Source organism: Dioscorea cayenensis, chromosome 10 (genome assembly GCF_009730915.1).
Source record: "Dioscorea cayenensis subsp. rotundata cultivar TDr96_F1 chromosome 10, TDr96_F1_v2_PseudoChromosome.rev07_lg8_w22 25.fasta, whole genome shotgun sequence".
NCBI lineage: Eukaryota > Viridiplantae > Streptophyta > Magnoliopsida > Dioscoreales > Dioscoreaceae > Dioscorea > Dioscorea cayenensis.
In genome coordinates, this window is record NC_052480.1 from 535,751 (window position 1) to 556,425 (window position 20,675).

At 34.2% G+C, this 20,675-nt stretch overlaps 1 protein-coding gene across 1 annotated transcript; it reads right to left on the bottom strand.

Moving 5' to 3' along the window:
- Nucleotides 1–13,408: 13,408 nt before the first annotated feature.
- On the bottom strand, nucleotides 13,409–16,003 carry LOC120270718 (WAT1-related protein At5g64700-like). The gene is made up of 7 exons (XM_039277792.1): nucleotides 15,831–16,003; nucleotides 15,672–15,740; nucleotides 15,457–15,573; nucleotides 15,080–15,335; nucleotides 14,846–15,004; nucleotides 14,584–14,735; nucleotides 13,409–14,501 (listed from the first exon to the last, which is right to left on the bottom strand). Exons 1-7 carry the CDS (start codon nucleotides 16,001–16,003, stop codon nucleotides 14,393–14,395), a joined length of 1,035 nt encoding a protein of 344 aa, XP_039133726.1. The 3' UTR covers nucleotides 13,409–14,392.
- Between the last annotated feature and the right edge of the window lie 4,672 nt (nucleotides 16,004–20,675).

Consider the following 20,675-nt stretch of genomic DNA (forward strand, 5'->3'; position numbering starts at 1 on the left):
TTTTATTACTAGTAGTTATTTTATATGAATCGAGAGAGTCTTATTAAAGTAATTTTTTTTGAATTATTTTTAATTTTGTTTAAAGGGAATAATAATTTTTGTAGAAATTAGCAGCATTCAAACAAATTTTAGCATGCTTCATCTTCAGTATTTGTGTAAGGTTTTATAAAATTTAAGTATATGTTGAAAAAATGTATTGATGGAATTATTGTTTAAGTTAAAAGATCATACCACAAAAAGCGAATTAAAAAGCTTCACAATAAGTTATTCCACTTTTTAGATCTAATAGATTTAATGTAATATAACAATAGAAGTAAAGATAAAGGAGATACTATGGTTTTTAGATATATGGGGTTTTAATATTAATAATGAGGAAGTATCGTAGTAGAAAAGGAATTATAAGTGTTTTAAAAATTAAAATCTCTTCTTGTCTATATGTAAATATGTTTAAATTATTTTTATAATTCCATAATTTGTTTAATTTATATTGTTGTGCTTTTTATAATCTTTATAGTTACTCTTGGGTGCAAGTTAAAATATGAAAAAAAAAACTAAACCATCTTCTATGAACTAATTATAGCTATAGTACGAAAAACTTTTATGGAGAGTTTATTTTTGCATCAAGTATTAATATAGAGATTTATTAATCATAACAAAATTTTAAGATAAATCATCATCATCATCATCATTATTATTATTATTATTGCATCGATGTTAGCCATGTTTGCTGCATGTTTTTGTGATTCCATTATTGGTGGTAAGAAAATTCATATTTTAGCAATGATACTGGCGATTGTGTCAAAAGGTTAAAGTTTTGCGGTTGACAATTATATTGTTGCCAAATCTCACAATTTTTGCGATTGTGTCAAAAGCTCATAGTTTTTGCTATTAACAATCAATATGTTGTTGGTAATAGCTCATAGTTTTGTGAGGGCATATTATGGTTGGTCGCAAAACCTCATTGTCTTTCCAACATGCATTGTTGTTGGTTGCAAAATATCATGTGCAACCAAAAAGTGATAGTCGCAATGTTTAAAGGTTTTTGCAATGATGTTAATTGTCATTGCGCAGCTTTTATAGCTGCATTTCGCACCATCAATATTTGCTGCAAAGCCCATTATTAGTTGCGAGGAGCATTATTGTTGGTCACAAAAATATCGTAGTTTTTATGACGGCATTTTTGATTAGTTGCAAAAACACATTATTTTTGCGAGGAAATTTTGTTTGGTCACAAACACTTTACATTACTTTTAGATGGATATTGTTCTTGGTTGCAAAAACATAGTATTTGCTACCAGTAAGTGATAGTCGCAATGCTTATAGATTTTTGCGATGACTTTTATTATCGTCATAACGCCATAGCTTTTTTGACTACAAATTATATTGGTAGCAAAAAATACATTTTGCAAGAGTTGTTCGGAGCCGTAGCAAATATTTGGTCGCAAAAGGTCAATATTCTTGTAGTGAAATTTACATTTTGAAAATTTTATTTGCATATTTACATTAGAAAATACTGGTCCAGGTTTTATACTATATAAAATGGAAACAAAGAACTGCTTCTGCATATGAATATCTAATGAGCCCTTGTTCGTCATTCATGGACTACTAAATTAATCATTAATGAACAAGGTATTAATTATTAATGAGCAAGGTCATACCATTTATTTCCAAAAATAACTGATCAAATGAATCATTAATATCGGACATGAGCATGTCATTAATTTATTTATCCTCTGCACATGGTACCTGGGCTTTTTATCCAATTATATGTTATATATGAGAAAAGGTTCTCTGTGGACGTTCATAAACGTCCACCGAGAGCTACAGTAATGCTAAACTGTAGCTACAGTCAGAACTAATCCTAAATTAATGAGTTCATTAGTTTTAATTTTGTTTTTACTGTACATCTCACTTTTTACTGTACTAATGGTTTTAAGCACAGTAACATTGTTCATTAAATAGTGTCCGACCGTTAGATCAAAATCCAACGGTCCAAAGCAACGTTCACAGATTAAAAATCTGTGAACGTGCATAGAGGATCGATCCTATATATATATATATATATATATTTGATTGCATGCATGCGAGGATGTGAATGATACGTCTGAGTATTAGTCGCCTGATATATACTATATAGTATATAGTATATAAATAATATTGTATTTGAATCATGACACTATAAAACTTCGTTTTTATTGTTCCTATGTCTTTACATTGATGTTTTTTATATCATCAGCACCACTTTATCTTGATAAGCTAACTTTTTCTATTTTTTAACTCTTTGTTTAATTTATTTTTTGGGGTTAAAAAATGTTAGAACCAGAGCCGCATTAGGCCAGTTGTAGAACTGGGTCATGCACAGCTCCTTGTACAACTAAGCAAGAACTCCTCGTTTTTTCACTTGCAAGAGTTTTACTCCCATATCAGTTATTAAGATTAATGTTCATGTGCTTATATATATATATACATATATTGGAATCAATTACGTACCGGAGAGGCTGCATGCCCACGCATGGTGATGATCCCCCCTTTGGTGGGGTTGATTTGGGGAAAATAGTTTCAATCAAAGAAGGGGAAACAACGAAAAAGTGGCATTTTACGAAATTAATTGAAAGTTAATATTACTTTTAATAGTGTGGGGTTTATTTTAAAATAAGCGAAAAACTCCTGAAGTGGAGTGGGAGGGAATGTGAGGGTCAATTTATATAAAATTTTATTTATTTATTTTTTTTAGTGAAAAAAAAATATTGAAGTGAGTTTAATTGAAAATCTAAAAATACTGAAGTAGAGGAAGTAACATTTCCTCCTTTACTTTAGGACAAATGAACATCTAAAGTGAGCCCCTTCCTCTAAATGATCACCTCTTTATTAGTTGATCTAATGTTCTTAATTTACTTTATATTTTTACTGTTGTCTTTGTTTTTTTCTTTTTGTTTATCTCCCAAAAGCTATATCTTTAACCCCGTGAGGTAGATTTAAAGCCCTCCGATCCATGCTTGATCTCTTTTTACTATTTGCTTCTAATCCTTAGCAATCATCACCATTATATGTTAATTGTGTTAGTTTGAATTTTATTCTGAATTAATTTCATGTTGATATTAATTTAATCTGGATTCAAACTGAATAAAGTGATCCATGACTTTATCAAATGGAATTGTAAGTTAACTATAATTGGCACTTTGGATAATGATCTACTTAAATTTTAAATTGAGTTAATCCTTTGATGGTAAGGATTAAATATAATACAACACTAGGGGTCCCCAATCTGACGTTCTCGAGAATACCTAGCTCCATTGACGGGAGAGAATGTGATAGATTGAAAAAACCCTTGGTTTCTTCAAATACTGATCTTAGTCCCTTAGTTTGTCTTGTCTGATTTGCTATGGCTAGAGATAAATGATCATTCTTCCTCTACATATTAATTACTTAATTAATGTGACGGATGGCCGCCCTCGGGCCCACATGCCACATGGACGAATCATAGGCCTTCATTTGAAATAAAGTTGGCGCCACCCGTGGAGAACCCGAGGAAGCGTGGTGCGCGTGGGTCCCCCCTCCACTCATCTGTCATCCCGCCATTTCGCTGTCCCAAACCATGATCCCGCATTCACGTCCACGTGTCCAAATCTAAACCGTTTGTGTATCTCTCCCGGACGAACCCCGGATCGGTGACCAGTAAAAGAAAGAATTATTAAGGACCGATAGCTTCCAGGAGACAATATATAACAGTATACATGTGACATGTATAAATTGCGGAAGTCTGACATATAAGTATGTATAAAATGGCATATAATAACTATACGACCCATTACAGGAATCGAAACAGTTACAATGAAAAGTATGGAAGTTACTACAACCGACGTCGGCATCCATACAGATAGACATATCACTATCAACCACTGGATCATGGATTGAGTAAACGAAGCAATAATCGGAAGGCGCAAAAGACGAAAAGGAAAACGAAATATGTTAGTGAAGAAACAAAATGTGGACCAAATGGCATCAAGGCAGGTACGATGGCATCGAGCTACATAACATTACCTATAAATGTCGTATACCGTACTCTGATTAAATTTCTAACACATTGATCTCCCAAGCTTGTCGTCTCTCTTATGATTTCTTTGCTATACTTTGTGTTATGCTACCTATATAAATATGCGATAAGTCTCCAACTAGGCCAGGGTATACCCTAACAACATAAAGCAGATAGCAGTGCTTAGCACGCCTCTACTCCCAAATTAACCTGGAATTCCTTTCTCCATTTAATTAATCTAATTCAATTTGCTAATTGTATAATATATAGAATCATTACGTACAAAGAAAAGTTAACTTTTATGATCCTAATACTAAATGTTTTTTAAGTATATAATGGAATAAAAAGTTATATCCACGCCATATATATATCCTTAATTAGCATATGCACGGTTGAGGATCAAGCAACTTAATTAATTGTTCTCGTGCTCTTAATTTTCCTCCATTGCACTCTGTAGAGTCCCATCACCATGTGAAGTAATTAAGTTTGAAGGCGTAGTGGTTATTGTTAGTGCAACCGCACTATTTATTGGCATGATTTGACACCTAGACCAAGTGACATGGCAACCAAGGTGACAAAGCATAATTGATGATGTGGCAAGCATGGTGACATGGCAAGGAGACTTGGAGTGCAAGGCAAACATCTTGAAGATCTTGATGGAGCTATTTTTTTAGTAAGTCTCTAACATGGAGCCAAAATATCTTGAAGATCATGGTGAGTATCTTAAAGATCTTGGTGAAGTTATCTTTTGCAATGCATTACAACTGAAGACTAGATCATATCTAGACCATATTTAGGTGATTTGATTGAAGACTCAAATATGGTGGAGCTTTAATTAAAGAAAGATCTATTCATGGCTGTGAATGAAGGAGATATGATTTGAAGAATCCTTGATGAGAATCATTGAAGTCTATTAACGGCAAGATTTGAGGACCAAATTTGGGTGAATTGAAGATCAAGTTTGAGAATCTTTGAAGACCAAATTTAGGAGAATTTGGCAAGTTTCATGGAAGACGCACAAGGACGTGCGCCCTTGCGAGGGACTGCGTGATGAGGAGCCGGGGAGGTAGGCTAGTTGCTGGCGATCGGGATCGAAGATTTGGTCAGCATCGACTCGGACTCAAGCATGACCCGGGAGGTTGATGGGTCTTGAGGTCGTCCGCAACGTAACGGGTAACTCGACCAAGTCGCAATCGGGTGCCATGTTGTAGACTTATGTTACAACAGGGAGTTCAGCATGACTAATTTCGCAGATTTTTTTAAATTAGTAGCCGTGGAGATTCTAAAAAGAGGTATGTGCTATATTTGGGACGCTGAGGCGTCTATATAAGTTACCTTTGCTCGTAGATTGTAAGTGTGACTCTGGGGGAACTCTCAGTAGGGAGCGTGTGAGCACCGCACAATCTAGAGAGGAGTGTTCATTATTGTTGAGTGAGTGAGTGACAAGTGTTTTGTACTCATGTATTTTCACCTCTTTAGTGGATTGTTTTTCTCCCGGGCTTGCCCCGAGACGTAGGCAAAGAGGGAAGCTCGAACCGGGTTACCAATCTTTCGTGTGTCTCCTTCTTGCTTGGTTTGTGTGAGTTTTTTTTTTAGTGTTGTGAGTGTTCACTAAACCACAAACCACATCGCCGGAACTAACAGTTATAATTTACAAATGCCCAAACGTGGCTTGTTAATTATGTGTTTTCTTGAGAAAATTGCATCATTTTTTTTTCATGCATCATATTAGTTGCATGCAATCAAATGTCAAAACGTAGTACGTGTACATTTTGAGGATGCATTGAAATTCTTCAATACTTTAAATTTTAAAGAGTCCGTGCTGCTGGTACAAGAATTTGACAGCATGGGAAAATTCAACTTTGATTTGCTATCTCCGGTATACACAGAGCTAGGTAGACCTGTTTATGGGCCGGGCCGGCCCGAGTTCGGGCTGAGCTTTATCTATAATTACTAAAATTTAAATTTGTCCAATCCCAGCCCGACTCGAAAATCTGGGCCTTAACCCTTGCCAGAACCCACCCAAATTTAATGACCTCTACCCATGGTCCGCCCAAGCCCGACCAAATAGGTTTTTCATCAAATAATATATAAGTTATAAAAAAACTTAACAATAATATTAATATGTGAATATGACCAAATATTATTTAACAAATCACTTAAAAATTAAAATACCAAATGCAAATATTTATACAATTATAACAACTAAAATTCAAACCATTATAATCAATGACAATCAATAATAAATATGTATTATATAAATATATACAAAACTAATTAACAAATAATCAATAGAAATTCAAACCATTATATATATAAGTATATACAAAATTAATTAATAGATATATTTTATAATTCGGGCCGGGTCTGGCTTTTAACAATGAAAATCAAACTCGGCCCATTTTTAAAATGGACTTCTTTTTTTGTCCAAGGCCCAGACATCGGGCTCTATATATTTGTCCAAGCTCTCCCATTTTTCAGGCTGGCCTTTGGGCTTGGGCGGATAGCCCGGCCTTTGGACAGGTCTACACAGAGGCGCCTTTTAACTACTCTACAAAAATTGAAAAATCTAGTTAATATAGTTAAAAACATTTATTATGTCAATAATCTGTGTTTCCTCTTTTACTCTTCAAAGTATATTGAGACCCATTATTTTTAATTTTTTTAACTAACTAATTAATTACTTCACTTAAAAATAATGACTTTGAGATTTAATTTTTCAAATCGCAATTTCATATTTGAAATTTAATTTTCTAGCATTTAGCATCAAAATTTTCTAAATGCTTTTCTTAGGGTGGGAGAATATCGGCCATTCAAAATGGTTTTCCAAAGTGAATGAGAGTTGAGTCTTCAAGGCTTTAACCAAAACCAAAGATGCTTGTATTTTTTTCCATAACTAAGAGAGAGTGTAATTGTTATGTATTTAATTAAAAAAATATTGAGTAATTAAGAATATTTTGGTAAAATAAATAATTAATGCATTAAATAATTTAGGGAGGGCCTTGTAAAAAAACCAACACCCACTCTTTCAAAGTTCCTATATATATATACTTTATATATATAGAACCAGAAATAGTAATTAATTTTTGATAAAAATAGATAAATTATAAATCTATTAAAAATAAAGAACGACAACAAATAAACAAGTACAACTAGTACAACAGAAAATAAACAACGAAGTCACAAAGGAGTCCGTCACCAAAGGTGATAAACTCCTAAAAAACGACAAAATCAATAGACACACAAAGAAAAGAAGAAGAGGGGAAAAATACACCTGAGCAGAAAGAGTCCACCATGTAATAATTAATTTGCATCCGATGATCCGAAGACTATGGAAATGCCTTCTTATGTATAATAATTACATCTTAGTGTGCCACTGAATGCATGCCTGACATTGTGTGATTAATGAATAGGTGGACTGTGCACGTTAATTTGGGGATACCCAAATTATATCAGGTCCTGATCATGGGCACAACAAGGCTTGCGTTCATGCACATTTATGATGTGTGTGAAAGCATGCATGCAACTATATATTTTCATTGAAAATTTAAAATATTGTATTTCCATTTATTTTGGCCACGGAATAAAATATTGAAAAAATTACTCTTATACTTCATAAAAATGGCCAGTCGCTAGTATATTATAGTGAAATCTTCCCATATAAAAATCTCTTTTCCTCTCAAAAGATGCATGAAGAAAAATTAAGATATAAGGTAAGAGTAGTTTAGTCTTGATGTATGATTTATTAAATTAGAGAATAGCAATTTTTTTTCCTCATGAATCTATTAGAAAATATGGTTTTTACGACTGTGTATATTAGCGATGTTCTATTGTTTAGGCATATATTAAACTAATTATATGTTTAGGAAAGAATATAGAAATAAACCAATAGAATCTTACACAACCTTATTATATAACATATTCTTCTTTCAACTAAACCCTGAGGAATAGAGGACTATATTTTTGCATTCATATTATTCTACCCACTGATATTAATTTCATAAATTTGCTCCTGCATGCATGCGAACCATATATGAGATCAAGCATGCAAATATAAGCGGAATATTTAGAGGGAATTTAAAGTTACTTCTTCCGTAATTGATTACCTATATTTTATAAAAAAAAATATCGTTACTTTCTAAAACTAACTCTATTTAAAATTTTATTAAGTGGAGTATATGATTTAATACTTAGTTAATTGTGATTTATTAAAAATTGAACAAGTATATTAAATTTAAAAGATAAATTTTAGAAAATATTATTTAATGCTGCACAAAATTTCAAATGTGACAAGTAAAAGAACAAATAAGAGCTCTAAACAATGACAAATAAAAAAAGGCGGAAGGAGTATTTTTTTTTATATATACATTTATATTCATATTAAAATTTAAAATTATTTCATTCGGTAGGTAAAATTCAGCCTCTAAGAATATATATAAATATATGTGTTATTTAATTAAAAAATGCATAAAAAAATAAAAATAAATAAAATTTTAACAAAATAGATAAATAAACTTTAAGATCTTAATGCACACATTGCTAAATATGTTTATATTATTAATAAGTTAATTTTCTCTTCTTTTTACCTCTTTATTAAATTTATATCTATTAGTAAATTTAATTTTTATTAAAGTTATGGATTTCACTGGGTGTAGAGAGTACTTTTCTCGTCCTCACTACAATATAATGTCTAGCGAGGGTGGAGAAAACGGATCCCCTGCAAAAAAGCGAATGTCCGTAGAGCCCATCCTATGCCCATTTTTACTCCCAAAGAAGCTTGCCTTTCCCCCACCCAAGTTTGATTTCTGTATCCACTATTGTGTGCATGCAATGAAGAATGCAAGACTTACATGAGTGCATGAGTGCGTGCGTGCGTGCGTGCCTGAGAATGCACACATTGTGATCAAGCTAGCACATCCAAACGCGAGTGCACTCAAGACATACGTTCTAACAAGGTTAATTTGCTGACAATGATAGGGATGAGCATGCATGTGCCTGTATATAAAAATATGATTTATTAAGTTCAAGTATACACGCATGAAAGTCATTGGATAGATACATAACTATACATGTAGTACCCATGGGCCTGTATATATGCTCAAGTACGATGAGACGCAAGCTAAGTATGCGAGTACATACTTGTAATGGAATGTACGACGTGGATCCATCGTGCATGCATTCTAATATTTGTTTAATTACGTGTACAAATTAACCGCATGGACTACTTTGACTGACTAATATAAATAATATGATTTTCATCAATATATATAAATGTTTAATTTTATATATATATATATATATATATATATATATATATATATAATATGATTGCATTTCTATAATCTAAGTATACAGGTAGCTAATAAATTTGTAAGGATCAAAGATCAACTGCCAACATGGTTGGATCAATATGTTCTGTAAACCTGCAGAAATATATATGTTGTAACTGTGAAGTGAGAATACTGAAAAATGAAGAGGAAGAGCTTCAGAAGATAGTTATTTCAATTTTGCTTCACTTTGCAGTAGCCTGCATAGAGCATACATATATTTCCAAAACAAAAGCAAAAGCAACAGATAACTATAAAGATAGCTAGTACAAGCAATTCATAGCTTATACAGACTTGGGCATTAACTTTGGAATGGACAACAGCCTCCAAACAAAATCACTAGTAAAGCCCAGCTTGTACGAGTAGATTTCTGCAGATATAGCTTCAAATCACAAGATACAAAACATGCAGTTTCATTCTTTTGAGTCAGCTTCAGTCAATGTGCCAACAAATTCCCCCCTTGACTGAAGATTGCATATACCTAATCTGCATCCTCATCTGATTGTGCTTCTTCACTGTCAATGCTTTTTGTGAGCAGTGTCAAGATGTTGATCATCAGTGCTACAATGTTTCACAATAATAGTTCCATCTCCAATCATACTCGCTGGATAAAAATGAAACTTGATGTCGATATGCTTTTGTTCTTCCATGATGAAGAGGATTCTTTTGCAATAGCAATTGCTCGACCTATTGTCGCACTCAAATGATAGTAGCCTCATCGGCTTTTCATTTCACAATCTTCCATTAGCTTTCTCACCACAAGCACTCGGCAAACAAATCAAGACAAAGCCACATATTCAGCTTTCAGCTGTGGAGAGGGCAATTATCTCTTGTCTCTTTGACATCCATGAGACTCGCACTGCACCCCAAACCAAACACTACACCTGAAGTGCTCCTCCGATCATCCAAACTCCCACCCCAATCACTATCTGAGAACCCTTCCAGTTTCCACTCAGATTCATGTGAATATTGAGGCCAAAAATCGCAGCAGCAAGAAGATATCGAAGGACACGCTTTGCGCCCTCCCGCATGAAGTTTGGATGGCTTGCTCATGTATCTAGATAGGACACCAACAGCAAATGAAATATCTGGCCGGGTATGAGTCAAATAGATCAATCTTCCAACCAAGCTTCTGTACCTCATAGCTTCTGCATCTCCAGACCCATCATTAATCTGGAACTTTTCATTAGTACACATTGGTGTTGGGGATGACTTACAATTAAGCATGTTAAAACTTCTTAAGAGATCCAAAGTATATTTTCTTTGAGTGATGAACACTCCCTTCTCATCTTGTATCACCTCAACTCCTAAGAAGTAACTCAACAAGCCCAGATCAGTCATATCAAACTGCTTCTTCATTTCAAACATGAATTTTGTGACAAAATCAAGTGAAGAGCTCAAGCATACTATGTCATCCACATAGATGCACACCAGGAGAACATCACCATTCTTTTCAACCTTCTTATATAAAGTATGTTCATTGTCACTCCTTTTGAAACCCTGCAAAGCAAAAATACCTGTCAATTTTGCTATACCAGGCTCTTGGTGCCTGTTTTAGACCATACAAAGCCTTATGGAGTTTGTACACCATATGTTCTTTCCCTTCAATCTGAAAACCCAAAGGTTGCTCAACATACACCTCTTCAGCAATCTCCCCATTCAAAAAGGCCGATTTTACATCCAAATGATACAAACACCACCCTTTTTGAGCTGCGAGAGCAAACAAGAAACGCACGAGCCTCCATAAGTGCCACCGGTGCAAAAGACATCTTCAACATCAATGCCCACTGTTGAGTATAACCCTTTGCTACAATTCTTGCCTTAAATTTCAGAATTTCTCCATTAGCTTTGAACTTGGTCTTGTAAATCCACTTCAACCCAATGATCTTCTTCTCAGGCGGGTGATCCACCAATTCCCAAGTTCCATTGCGTTGAATTGAGTTCATCTCTTCTGCCATTGCTACTTGCCATTCATTAGACTTGGAAGCATCTTCATAAGACATAGGATCAATAACACTCAAGGCAAAAGAACAATTATTATAAATGTCACTTAACTGACGCATCCTTCGTGGTGGGGACTCATCATCTGATGCGTTAAGTATATCTCAGAGAAACTCCCGCAGGTCGGTTCGCTCATGTCGTCCCCGCGAAGGTTGCTCATTGTGATGACCGACAGATGCAGTCTTGACTTGCGAACACATGCACATTTTGTCGACCTACACCATCAACTCGAGTCTTCAAGGCTAGGAAAAACCATCCCTCCAAGTATACACTGAAGAACAATCTGCCATAGAATTCCAATCCCATCTTTCATCTTCTCTAAATATCACATCCCGACTCAGGAAAGCCTTGCATGTGATGGGATTGTATAGCCTATAGGCTTTAGTTTCAACACAAAGAACCTACAAAGATGCTTTTTTTCAGATTTGTCTTCTAGTTTTAATCTCTTTTGTGAGGGAATCAGGGCAATGCTAAGCATCCAAAGACTTTCGATGATTCACATTTGGTTTAACTCCCCGTCCCACATCTCATATGGGGTCATGTTAGCCACCGGTTCTGTCGGAGAGACATTGATTAGATAAGTGGCCGTTGCAGCAGCCTCTGCCCAGAAAGAGAACGGCAACCTACCGCACTTTAGCAAGCTGCGAACCTTCTCCACCACGGTCCGATTCTTTCTCTCCACGGTGCCATTATACTGAGGTGTGTACGGCGGAGACAGCTCACGCTGAATACCCAACTTCTCACAATGCTCAATGAACTCCTTCGAGAGAAACTCCCCACCTCTATCGGACCGAATGATCTTCACTTTGTTTCCAGTTTGTCTCTCCACCATTGATTGAAACTTCACAAAGACTTCAAAAGTCTGACTTTTTGTCTTGAGAAAATAGATCCACGTCATGCGAGAGAAGTCATCCACCAATAAGAAGAAGTATTTACTTCCCCCCATGGACTCAACATGCATTGGTCCACAAAGATCCATATGAATTCGTTGCAGACGCTCATTGGCCTTCCTCGGTCCTCCAGCTGAGAATGGTGCCCGAGCATGCTTCCCGACGATACATGCTTCGCATGAATCAAGTTGGCCAATGTCCGGAAGACCAGTCACCATTTCTTTCATCTTTAAAGCCCTCAAACTTTGATGATTTAAATGGCCAAAACGTTGATGCCAAACCATGGCATCACTCAGCTTCTTCACAGCCACATTGACCCTTCCAGGATTGGGAAATATCAATGGAAACATATTATTTTCAGTCCGCCTGACATTGATCACATGTTCCCCGGAGCTACACTCTACTATGCAGCAAGAATCACCTTCAAACATCACATTGTAGCCTTTAGAGAGCAACTGACCCACACTCAGAAGATTGTGGGCGAGTCCAGGGACGAACTGCACGTCGTGGAGAAGCTTCACACGACCTTCCCTTGCATTGATGGCAACTGTGCCTCTCCCTTCTACTGCAATCTCTTTGTCATCACCCAATCTAACCTTGAGCTTGTGAGATTCATCAAGCTCTGTAAATAGATTCTTCAATCCGGTCATGTGGTTAGAACAACCACTGTCGATGATCCACACCGAGCTCGCCGGACTTCCTCCTTCACCGTGAGCCATGAAAAGATTACTCACCGCATTTCCTTCTCTTCTCGCCACCGAGGAAGTACCTTTATCTGTTGGTTTGTCTTTGAACCAGCAGTGAGCCTTGATGTGCCCATATCTTTTACAGTGATGACATTGGATGCCACTTTTGAACACCCTTTGCTCACCAATGCTTCCTTGCTTCGTCTACGCCTCCCCTTCCTCTTCCTCTCCCTCGTCCGTAACCTCTCGAACGAAGTTTCTCCCTCTACCTCTTGTTGGAGTGCGATCAACTCTTTTTGATGATGATGAGGGGTTCCGATCTTACATGAAGAACCTTCTCCTCAACTTGATCGCATTGATCGATCAATCTTGCTTCATGAGCCTTCGTGGGATCCAGAGAAGAACATCTAAGGTCAGCTTAGTAATGTCCTTGGACTCTTCTATCGCCGTCACTACATGATTAAACTTGGCCCCCATGCTTCTCAGCACCTTTCCGACCACCATAGCTTCAGAGATAGTGTCTCCAAGCCTCTTCATTTCGTTCACCATCTCTTCAACGCGAGTAATGAAGTCTTCAACACTCTCATTGTTCTTAATCTTGAGGTTTTCAAAACCTTGTCGCAATCCTTGCAACTTCACTGCAGTTAGCTTGGGGTCACCTTGATAATGCCGTTTCAGACGATCCCAAGCCGCTTTCGCTGTCTCAACTGCCTCTATGCGAGAGAATACCTTACGGTTCACGGCTTGCTGGATCAAGTAGAGGGCCTTTGAGTCTCTCTTCTTGTGCTCCTTCATCCTGGCCTCATCTTCACCTTCTGGGATTCCTTTCTCAATCAAATCCCACAAATCTTGAGAACGAAACAACGTTCTCATCATTATACTCCAAGCTCCATAGTCTTCACCATCGAACATCGGCAAAGGAGGCATACCATTTGCAGCCATGTTTGCGGCTCTTGGACACATACCAGAGGAAGAACACACACAGGTGGATCGAAATAGGAGCTCTGATACCACTGTTCTGTAAACCTGCAGAAATATATATGTTGTAACTGTGAAGTGAGAATACTGAAAATGAAGAGGAAGAGCTTCAGAAGATAGTTATTTCAATTTTGCTTCACTTTGCAGTAGCCTGCATAGAGCATACATATATTTCCAAAACAAAAGCAAAAGCAACAGATAACTATAAAGATAGCTAGTACAAGCAATTCATAGCTTATACAGACTTGGGCATTAACTTTGGAATGGACAACAGCCTCCAAACAAAATCACTAGTAAAGCCCAGCTTGTACGAGTAGATTTCTGCAGATATAGCTTCAAATCACAAGATACAAAACATGCAGTTTCATTCTTTTGAGTCAGCTTCAGTCAATGTGCCAACACAATAATCATTATATATAATTAAGTCAAGGTGGTTCCTGTGATTTTATCAAGATAAAAATTATACTTTTGCTAAAATTATACACTGCACTCAATCACAATGGATGGTTGAGGCACTTTGGTTTCCATGCTCTTTCCCCATAGAACACTGTAGAGTCCTGCCACCATAGAAATCCCACCTAATGCACTGAAACCATTATTAAAGATGTTAACGAAGTTGCTAAATATTATTAACAAGTTGAAACACAAATGGTGCACTATACTTTTACCTTCCCATATTTATTTGTTCACCTAAGATGAATGACGAGCCTATCATGGTGAAAACAAAGGACAATGGTGTTGATATGGCTAGAAAGACAGGGCCCTTCTTGTCAACACACCAGGCTTGCAAGTAGTAGGATAAACCGGTGACAGCAACTGCCTGCATGCATGCATCAGCTACTCTTAGTTAAGATGGTGATCTATTGTATATAACTTAGTAAACTTGCCTTAATTAATCACACAAGTAAAACTAGAATCAAAATCGATTACAGAGTATCCAATTGCGAGCAATCCCATGTCCCAGTGCAACTTCCATTTGGTAAAGTCTCTTTCGAACATGATGGCAATAACAAATGATTGGATGGTGCTGAATATGCAGACATAGGTTGTGAAGTGTAGCTTTGACTGGAGTTCCTTCAGCAATGTCCCCTGCTTAATTAAAATATAGTAGTTACAGATATATATATAGGCGACTCGATCTAAAGTTGAAAATTTTTTAATTACCTGGCAGATAAACCACAGTGAACAGATTACACAGGACAAGACCACTAGGAAGGAGCCTTTTATCCAGGTGGTGATAGAGTGGTTAGACTCATGGTTGGAGTCTCCTTCATGGTTGTTGAGTTGAATGTGGTGGTGGTTCAATGAGCTCAACTGGGGGCCTTTATATAGAGCAATTATCAGTATTCCAGTCACACAGAATAGTATTCCTAGAAGCTTAACTATGCCTGATCTGCTCTTCAGCTTCAAAGTTTCCATCCTGCAGGGAAAAAAGTTTATGTAATAATTAATAATCTTCACATGATAGAATATTTCCTTGATATGATCTGGTGATATTTTTAATTAACTTCTCATGGAGGTGTATATATATACATACATACCTGAGGAAAACAGCAAAAATGAAGGTGAATACAGGGAGGGAGTTTGAAATGGCAGAAGTTGCTGTTGCTGATATGTAGCTCAATCCAATGAAATAGATGGCATAAAAAATTGAAATCCTGTGAAATTAATCAGAGGAATTAATTAATGCACTCCCACCATTGAAAATCATCAGATAAAAGATAAATAAATGGTCATGCAGCATAATTAAACATACCCCATCAAGACAAGCATGAACGTCTTAAACAATAACATGAATGAAAGTGCAGGTGACTGAGCTTTTCTCCTAAAAAATAAAGAAACACAAATAATAATAATAATAATAAGAAGAAGAAGAAGAAGAAGAAGAAGAAGAAGAAAAGTGATCCATTGATACCTCAAAAAAATCATTGCTATAGGAGCTAACAAGAAAGTGCCAAAAGCATGTCGGTAAAAAATGAAAACTAAAGGATTCAAACCAAAGGTTAAAGCTGCTTTGGTTATTATGAACATCCCAGCATCTATTAGTTGGACTAGAATCACAACAGCATAAGGCCTCACTCCATCCATGATAAATCCCAAGCAACCTCAAGAGCAAACAACACTTATTTTCTACTGTATGGAATGGCATTTTTGTTAAGGTATTTATAGCATATATATTTAAGAGCAAAATTTGCTGCGTGCAATGCTGAGCTAATCAAGAATGAATTTGGACAAACTTGAAGAACTGTAGTACAATGCTTTGTGGTTTGATCGTTGTTATTTCACATGTGACATACGAGGTAGGGTTCAGTGATATTTCATTATAGTATGGGAGTCAAATGCCTTTCAGAAAACTTAAAGCATATGTCTATTTAGTTCATGGATCAAAGTACACAACTTGATGGTTTATATGGTAGTCAAAAATCTTTGAAATTTGATTAATTCACTGACTAAAGTTTAGTACTGTTTAGATACAGTTGAGAAATCCAAAAAAATAGACTTTTGCTTAATAAAAAGCATATGTCAAAAATTTTTAATTTGCCATTTAAAAAAATATTTATTCTTTTTAAAAAAATTGCAATGATAATATTTTTTTAATAAAAATAGATAAATCATATTTATTGTAAAGAGAGTGATAGTGATGAGACTCATGTTAATTTTTTTAAAAGTTGCCAAGAAGCATAAATTACTATGTTAGTAATGTAAAAATAAAGAATTAATATGCATAATAAAAGGAATCATGGGCTATCCCACACTGATAATTGCCGATGTTTGTAATTGAGAGGTCTCAAATTCAAACCTCTCAAATTACAATTCACTTTTTGGATCCCCTGTTACAGGGGTGTATCTCCCAGTATTCGCTTATCGACTTTGTCAATCCATAATTTATAGCTTGCCTTTAAAGGAAATAAATGTTTTTATAATATAAATTAAAAAAAATGTTTCGATGGCCATATTTTCAAACTATATCATTTTTAAAAGATTAGATAATTAAATATTTTTATTATATATATAGTATCACACATTTGTGTACTGTATATATAATTTGTGAAAAATTTTAACAAACTGCCATTGCAATATGACCACACCATCCCTATTATTTCTTAAAAAATGAATACATTTTTTGTAAAAAGTACGTACTAGCAGAAGTATAATAAGACATTAATTAATTAATGGGGCCTGACTTATCAACACCATATAAGCCTAAGCAATGGATTAAATTACAATATTTGAAGACACAGTTGAGAATACAATAAAAAAGGACATTTACATGACAAAAGCATATATCAATTTTTAATTATATTTATTTTAAAAAATTACACAATATTAAAATGATGGGATTCATGCCGATCCCTTTAAAAGTTGCTGAGGAGACGAGGAAGGAAATTAAAATAAAATAAAATAAAAGCTTTTATTATTATTATTATTATTATTATTATTATTATTATTATTATTTTTAAGTTGTTGAGATGCATAAATTACCGCGCTAATAATGTTAAAACGTAAACATGCAGAGAAAAAAAAAAAAACGTCATCCCTTAGCATGCATTTAAGAAATATTTTTTTGAAGAAATAAAAAATGATGCAACAGTGGGCCATATTTCAAAACATATCATTTTAAGATATATATGTACGCACACTATGCCACATTTGTTTACCATATCTCATTTTAAAAATGTATATAATTTTTCAAAAATTGAAAAATAAAAATAAAAAATAAAAAATGGCGTGGCAATATGGCGCCCACATCCTCTATTATTTCTTTTTTGAAAAATGAATATACTTTTAAAAAGTACATATTAGCAAAAGTAATTAGGTATTAATAGAAATGGACTTGTCAATAATGTATGGGCGCAACTAATCAATTAAAGTACGGTACTTTTAAATGGCATTTGTTTCAAAATTCTCGTGGATTAGCTAAGAAAATCATCATCCAGATTATAGAGAGGGGAAGGGCCCAGAAGATATCAGCCCGGCCCGGCCGGCCCGGAAACTCAGTCCACAATTTAAACACTCAACCAAATTTATTTATTTTTAGCTAACTTGCTAAATTTATAAATAAAAACACGTTTTAAAAAAATAAATTTTTCCCCATTTTTTTCAATATATATAGTGTTCTTTTCATTTCATTATTTTACATTTAGTATCATTTTATAATTATTTATTATTTTCTTGGTTTACAAATGTGATTAAAGGCTTGTTAAAATTAACAACAAAAAACTTGGATAAAAATTGCAACAATTAGTGACATTGATAATATAATGAGTACAACAATGGCTCCCAAATCCAATTAAAAGTTAGAATTTGATGCCGGATTAAGTGTAAGCCTTTCATATTTTCTTAAATTATTTTAAATTATTTTGAGTTTTTTCAATTCTTCTTATAAAATTAAGAATTATTTTTATTTTTTTAAATATATTTATTTTTAAAAACTTATTTGCGGTTTTCTTTTTTATTATTATTTTTGAAAAATACAGAAACAATGAAGTGTGGATCACTTGGTTAAAAGTTCCGAAGGTGAAGCCTTTGATCCTAGATTCAATCCTAAAATAACACAATGAGTCATAAAATGAGTTGGGCCAGGTCTAGATTATTGTAAAGTGACCTGTACTCCTGCTCATACATTGATTATTTCATAGAAAAATAAATAAAGGTAAATTCAAAGATAAGCTAAATAAGACAAAAATTAAGTGAGAATAAGAAAGAAAAAAGAATGACTGGAGTAATAAAATACTAGTGTTCCTAATATTCTAGTCCTTTGTAACGGCATCAAAAACTAAATGTTAATTTTACTAAGTTGCCAGCAAGTGCATTAGTTATATCAAGTCATACAGTGTGTTTACAAGTAATTAAGATGTCGATCTCAGGAAGACATAAATTACTAATGCTAACTCTTTTCCTATTATGTAGCCTACGATGAATTAGATTGTTAAATCTAAATTAAACAAAATTAAACTAAACTAAGTGATCAAGGGCTAAAGGTCCACAATGTCACCCCGTCTTCTCTGTTGTAATGGATGCAACTCCTAACCAATAAGGCTATCTTTATTGCTAATTAGGTAACTAAACAACTAAACTAAACGAAATATATAATAACTCACTAAAAATAAAAACTGGAAAATGACAAAGAATATATATATATATATATATATATATATATATATATAATATGTGTACAATAAATGGATTCCAATTGTGGTTATAACCACTACAGGGCAAAACTCAAAAATAAATTAAAGAACACTACACATCAGGGACAGCTAAGCTGAAATTCAGTTGGTTGGTAGTGATCATTTAATTTAAAAACATAAATAATATTAATAAGAAGTAGAAGAAACTTCAAGTAAGAACTTGTATAAACTTATTTTTCTATTTGAGTGTAATATGCTCAAAATGTAGTGTGAAAACTGATAAAACTTGTAACCAACACAATAAGCATTTCAGGCACTTGTACACAGAAATTAACCAAGTCATATCCTAATAACTGATAGTTGTAAAATGATCAGCTGATAAGATGATATCTAATTGTAAAGGAAGTGCAAGAGGATTTAACATTGATGCCAAGCAAGAAAACAAACAAGATGAATCAAAGAAGAAGGTAGATGTACAATGCTTAATGACATGCATTTGCTGTATTAATTGGGATTCATGTGTTTTCATTTTCTGGTTTTTTTAAACAAATAAGATAAGCATAAGTGTATATACAATGAAGGGTGTGCGCACGGTCAAAATTTGAGCTTCTAGCCGTGTACACGGCCCTCATTGATGACCTAGGATTTGAGTTGCAAGCTCGCACTCATAACCGGGGATCTGTTACCATTATTTCATCAAAAATGTTTTGAATGTATATGCGATGAACGGTGTGCACACAGTTAAAATTTGAGCTTCTACGCTTGTATCTTATTGATGACATTATTTGAGTTGCAAACCTACACACATAACTGGAGATCCATTACCATTATTGTATTAAACATGTTTTAAATGTTGGTAATAAAATTCTCACACTAACACTTTTTACAATGAGACTAATACCTCTGAATTAAAGGCCCGATAGCGTGATTTGTTTTATTGTTGTGCTCATTGGATTTAGTTTATCTGTGTGTATAGGTTGTTTTTTTTTAAAAAAAAAAAAAATTATTCTATTCAATTTGCTTTATGTTGGATTTTGTACGAAGTGATATTTTTTTTCTTAGTGTCTCAAGGTAATGAGTGTAAGCATTTTGTAGACTACATTTGGGACATGGGAGAGGTATTTAATTATTGATAAATTATGAATACGATTTGAACTCTCAATCGTTTAAATAGAAAGAAAAATAAAATATCAAATACCTTGCAATAGGATAGCTAGTATAAGATATACAAAATGAATAATTTTTCATCTTTTGATTTCTCATCTTCGATTAGATTGAATGTATATATATATTGCCAGAATTAAGACTCATTGGAAAGGGTCAAAATTATCTAACAAAACAATTATTTTTAATATAAAATTATGTAATAATATTTTTTTTATTATAATTATAAATTTGGTAATTCAACAAAGTCTATTCTAAGGCTTTGACATCATAGATACTATTATTAACAATCACCAATTTATTGGAATACAAGAGGGTATGTAGAGGAGAGGGAGAAAAAAAAAACTTTGTGACATTATAATATATAAATGTAAGTTGTATAATATGTCAAATATTCTCCGGAACCATGCTACCCATGTTTTTGCCCTAATTAAAAATATACCACTCGTATTCATATTTAGAGT

Excerpts from the sequence above, each read along its gene's own strand:
- LOC120270718 (XM_039277792.1), bottom strand. The coding sequence starts at position 16,003 with ATGGATGGAGTGAGGCCTTATGCTGTTGTGATTCTAGTCCAACTAATA. Across the intron at positions 15,574-15,671 it reads TTCATGCTTGTCTTGATGGG|GATTTCAATTTTTTATGCCA; the intron begins GTATGTTTAATT and ends TTAATTTCACAG. Across the intron at positions 14,736-14,845 it reads TGCTCGCAATTGGATACTCT|GCAGTTGCTGTCACCGGTTT; the intron begins GTAATCGATTTT and ends GCATGCATGCAG.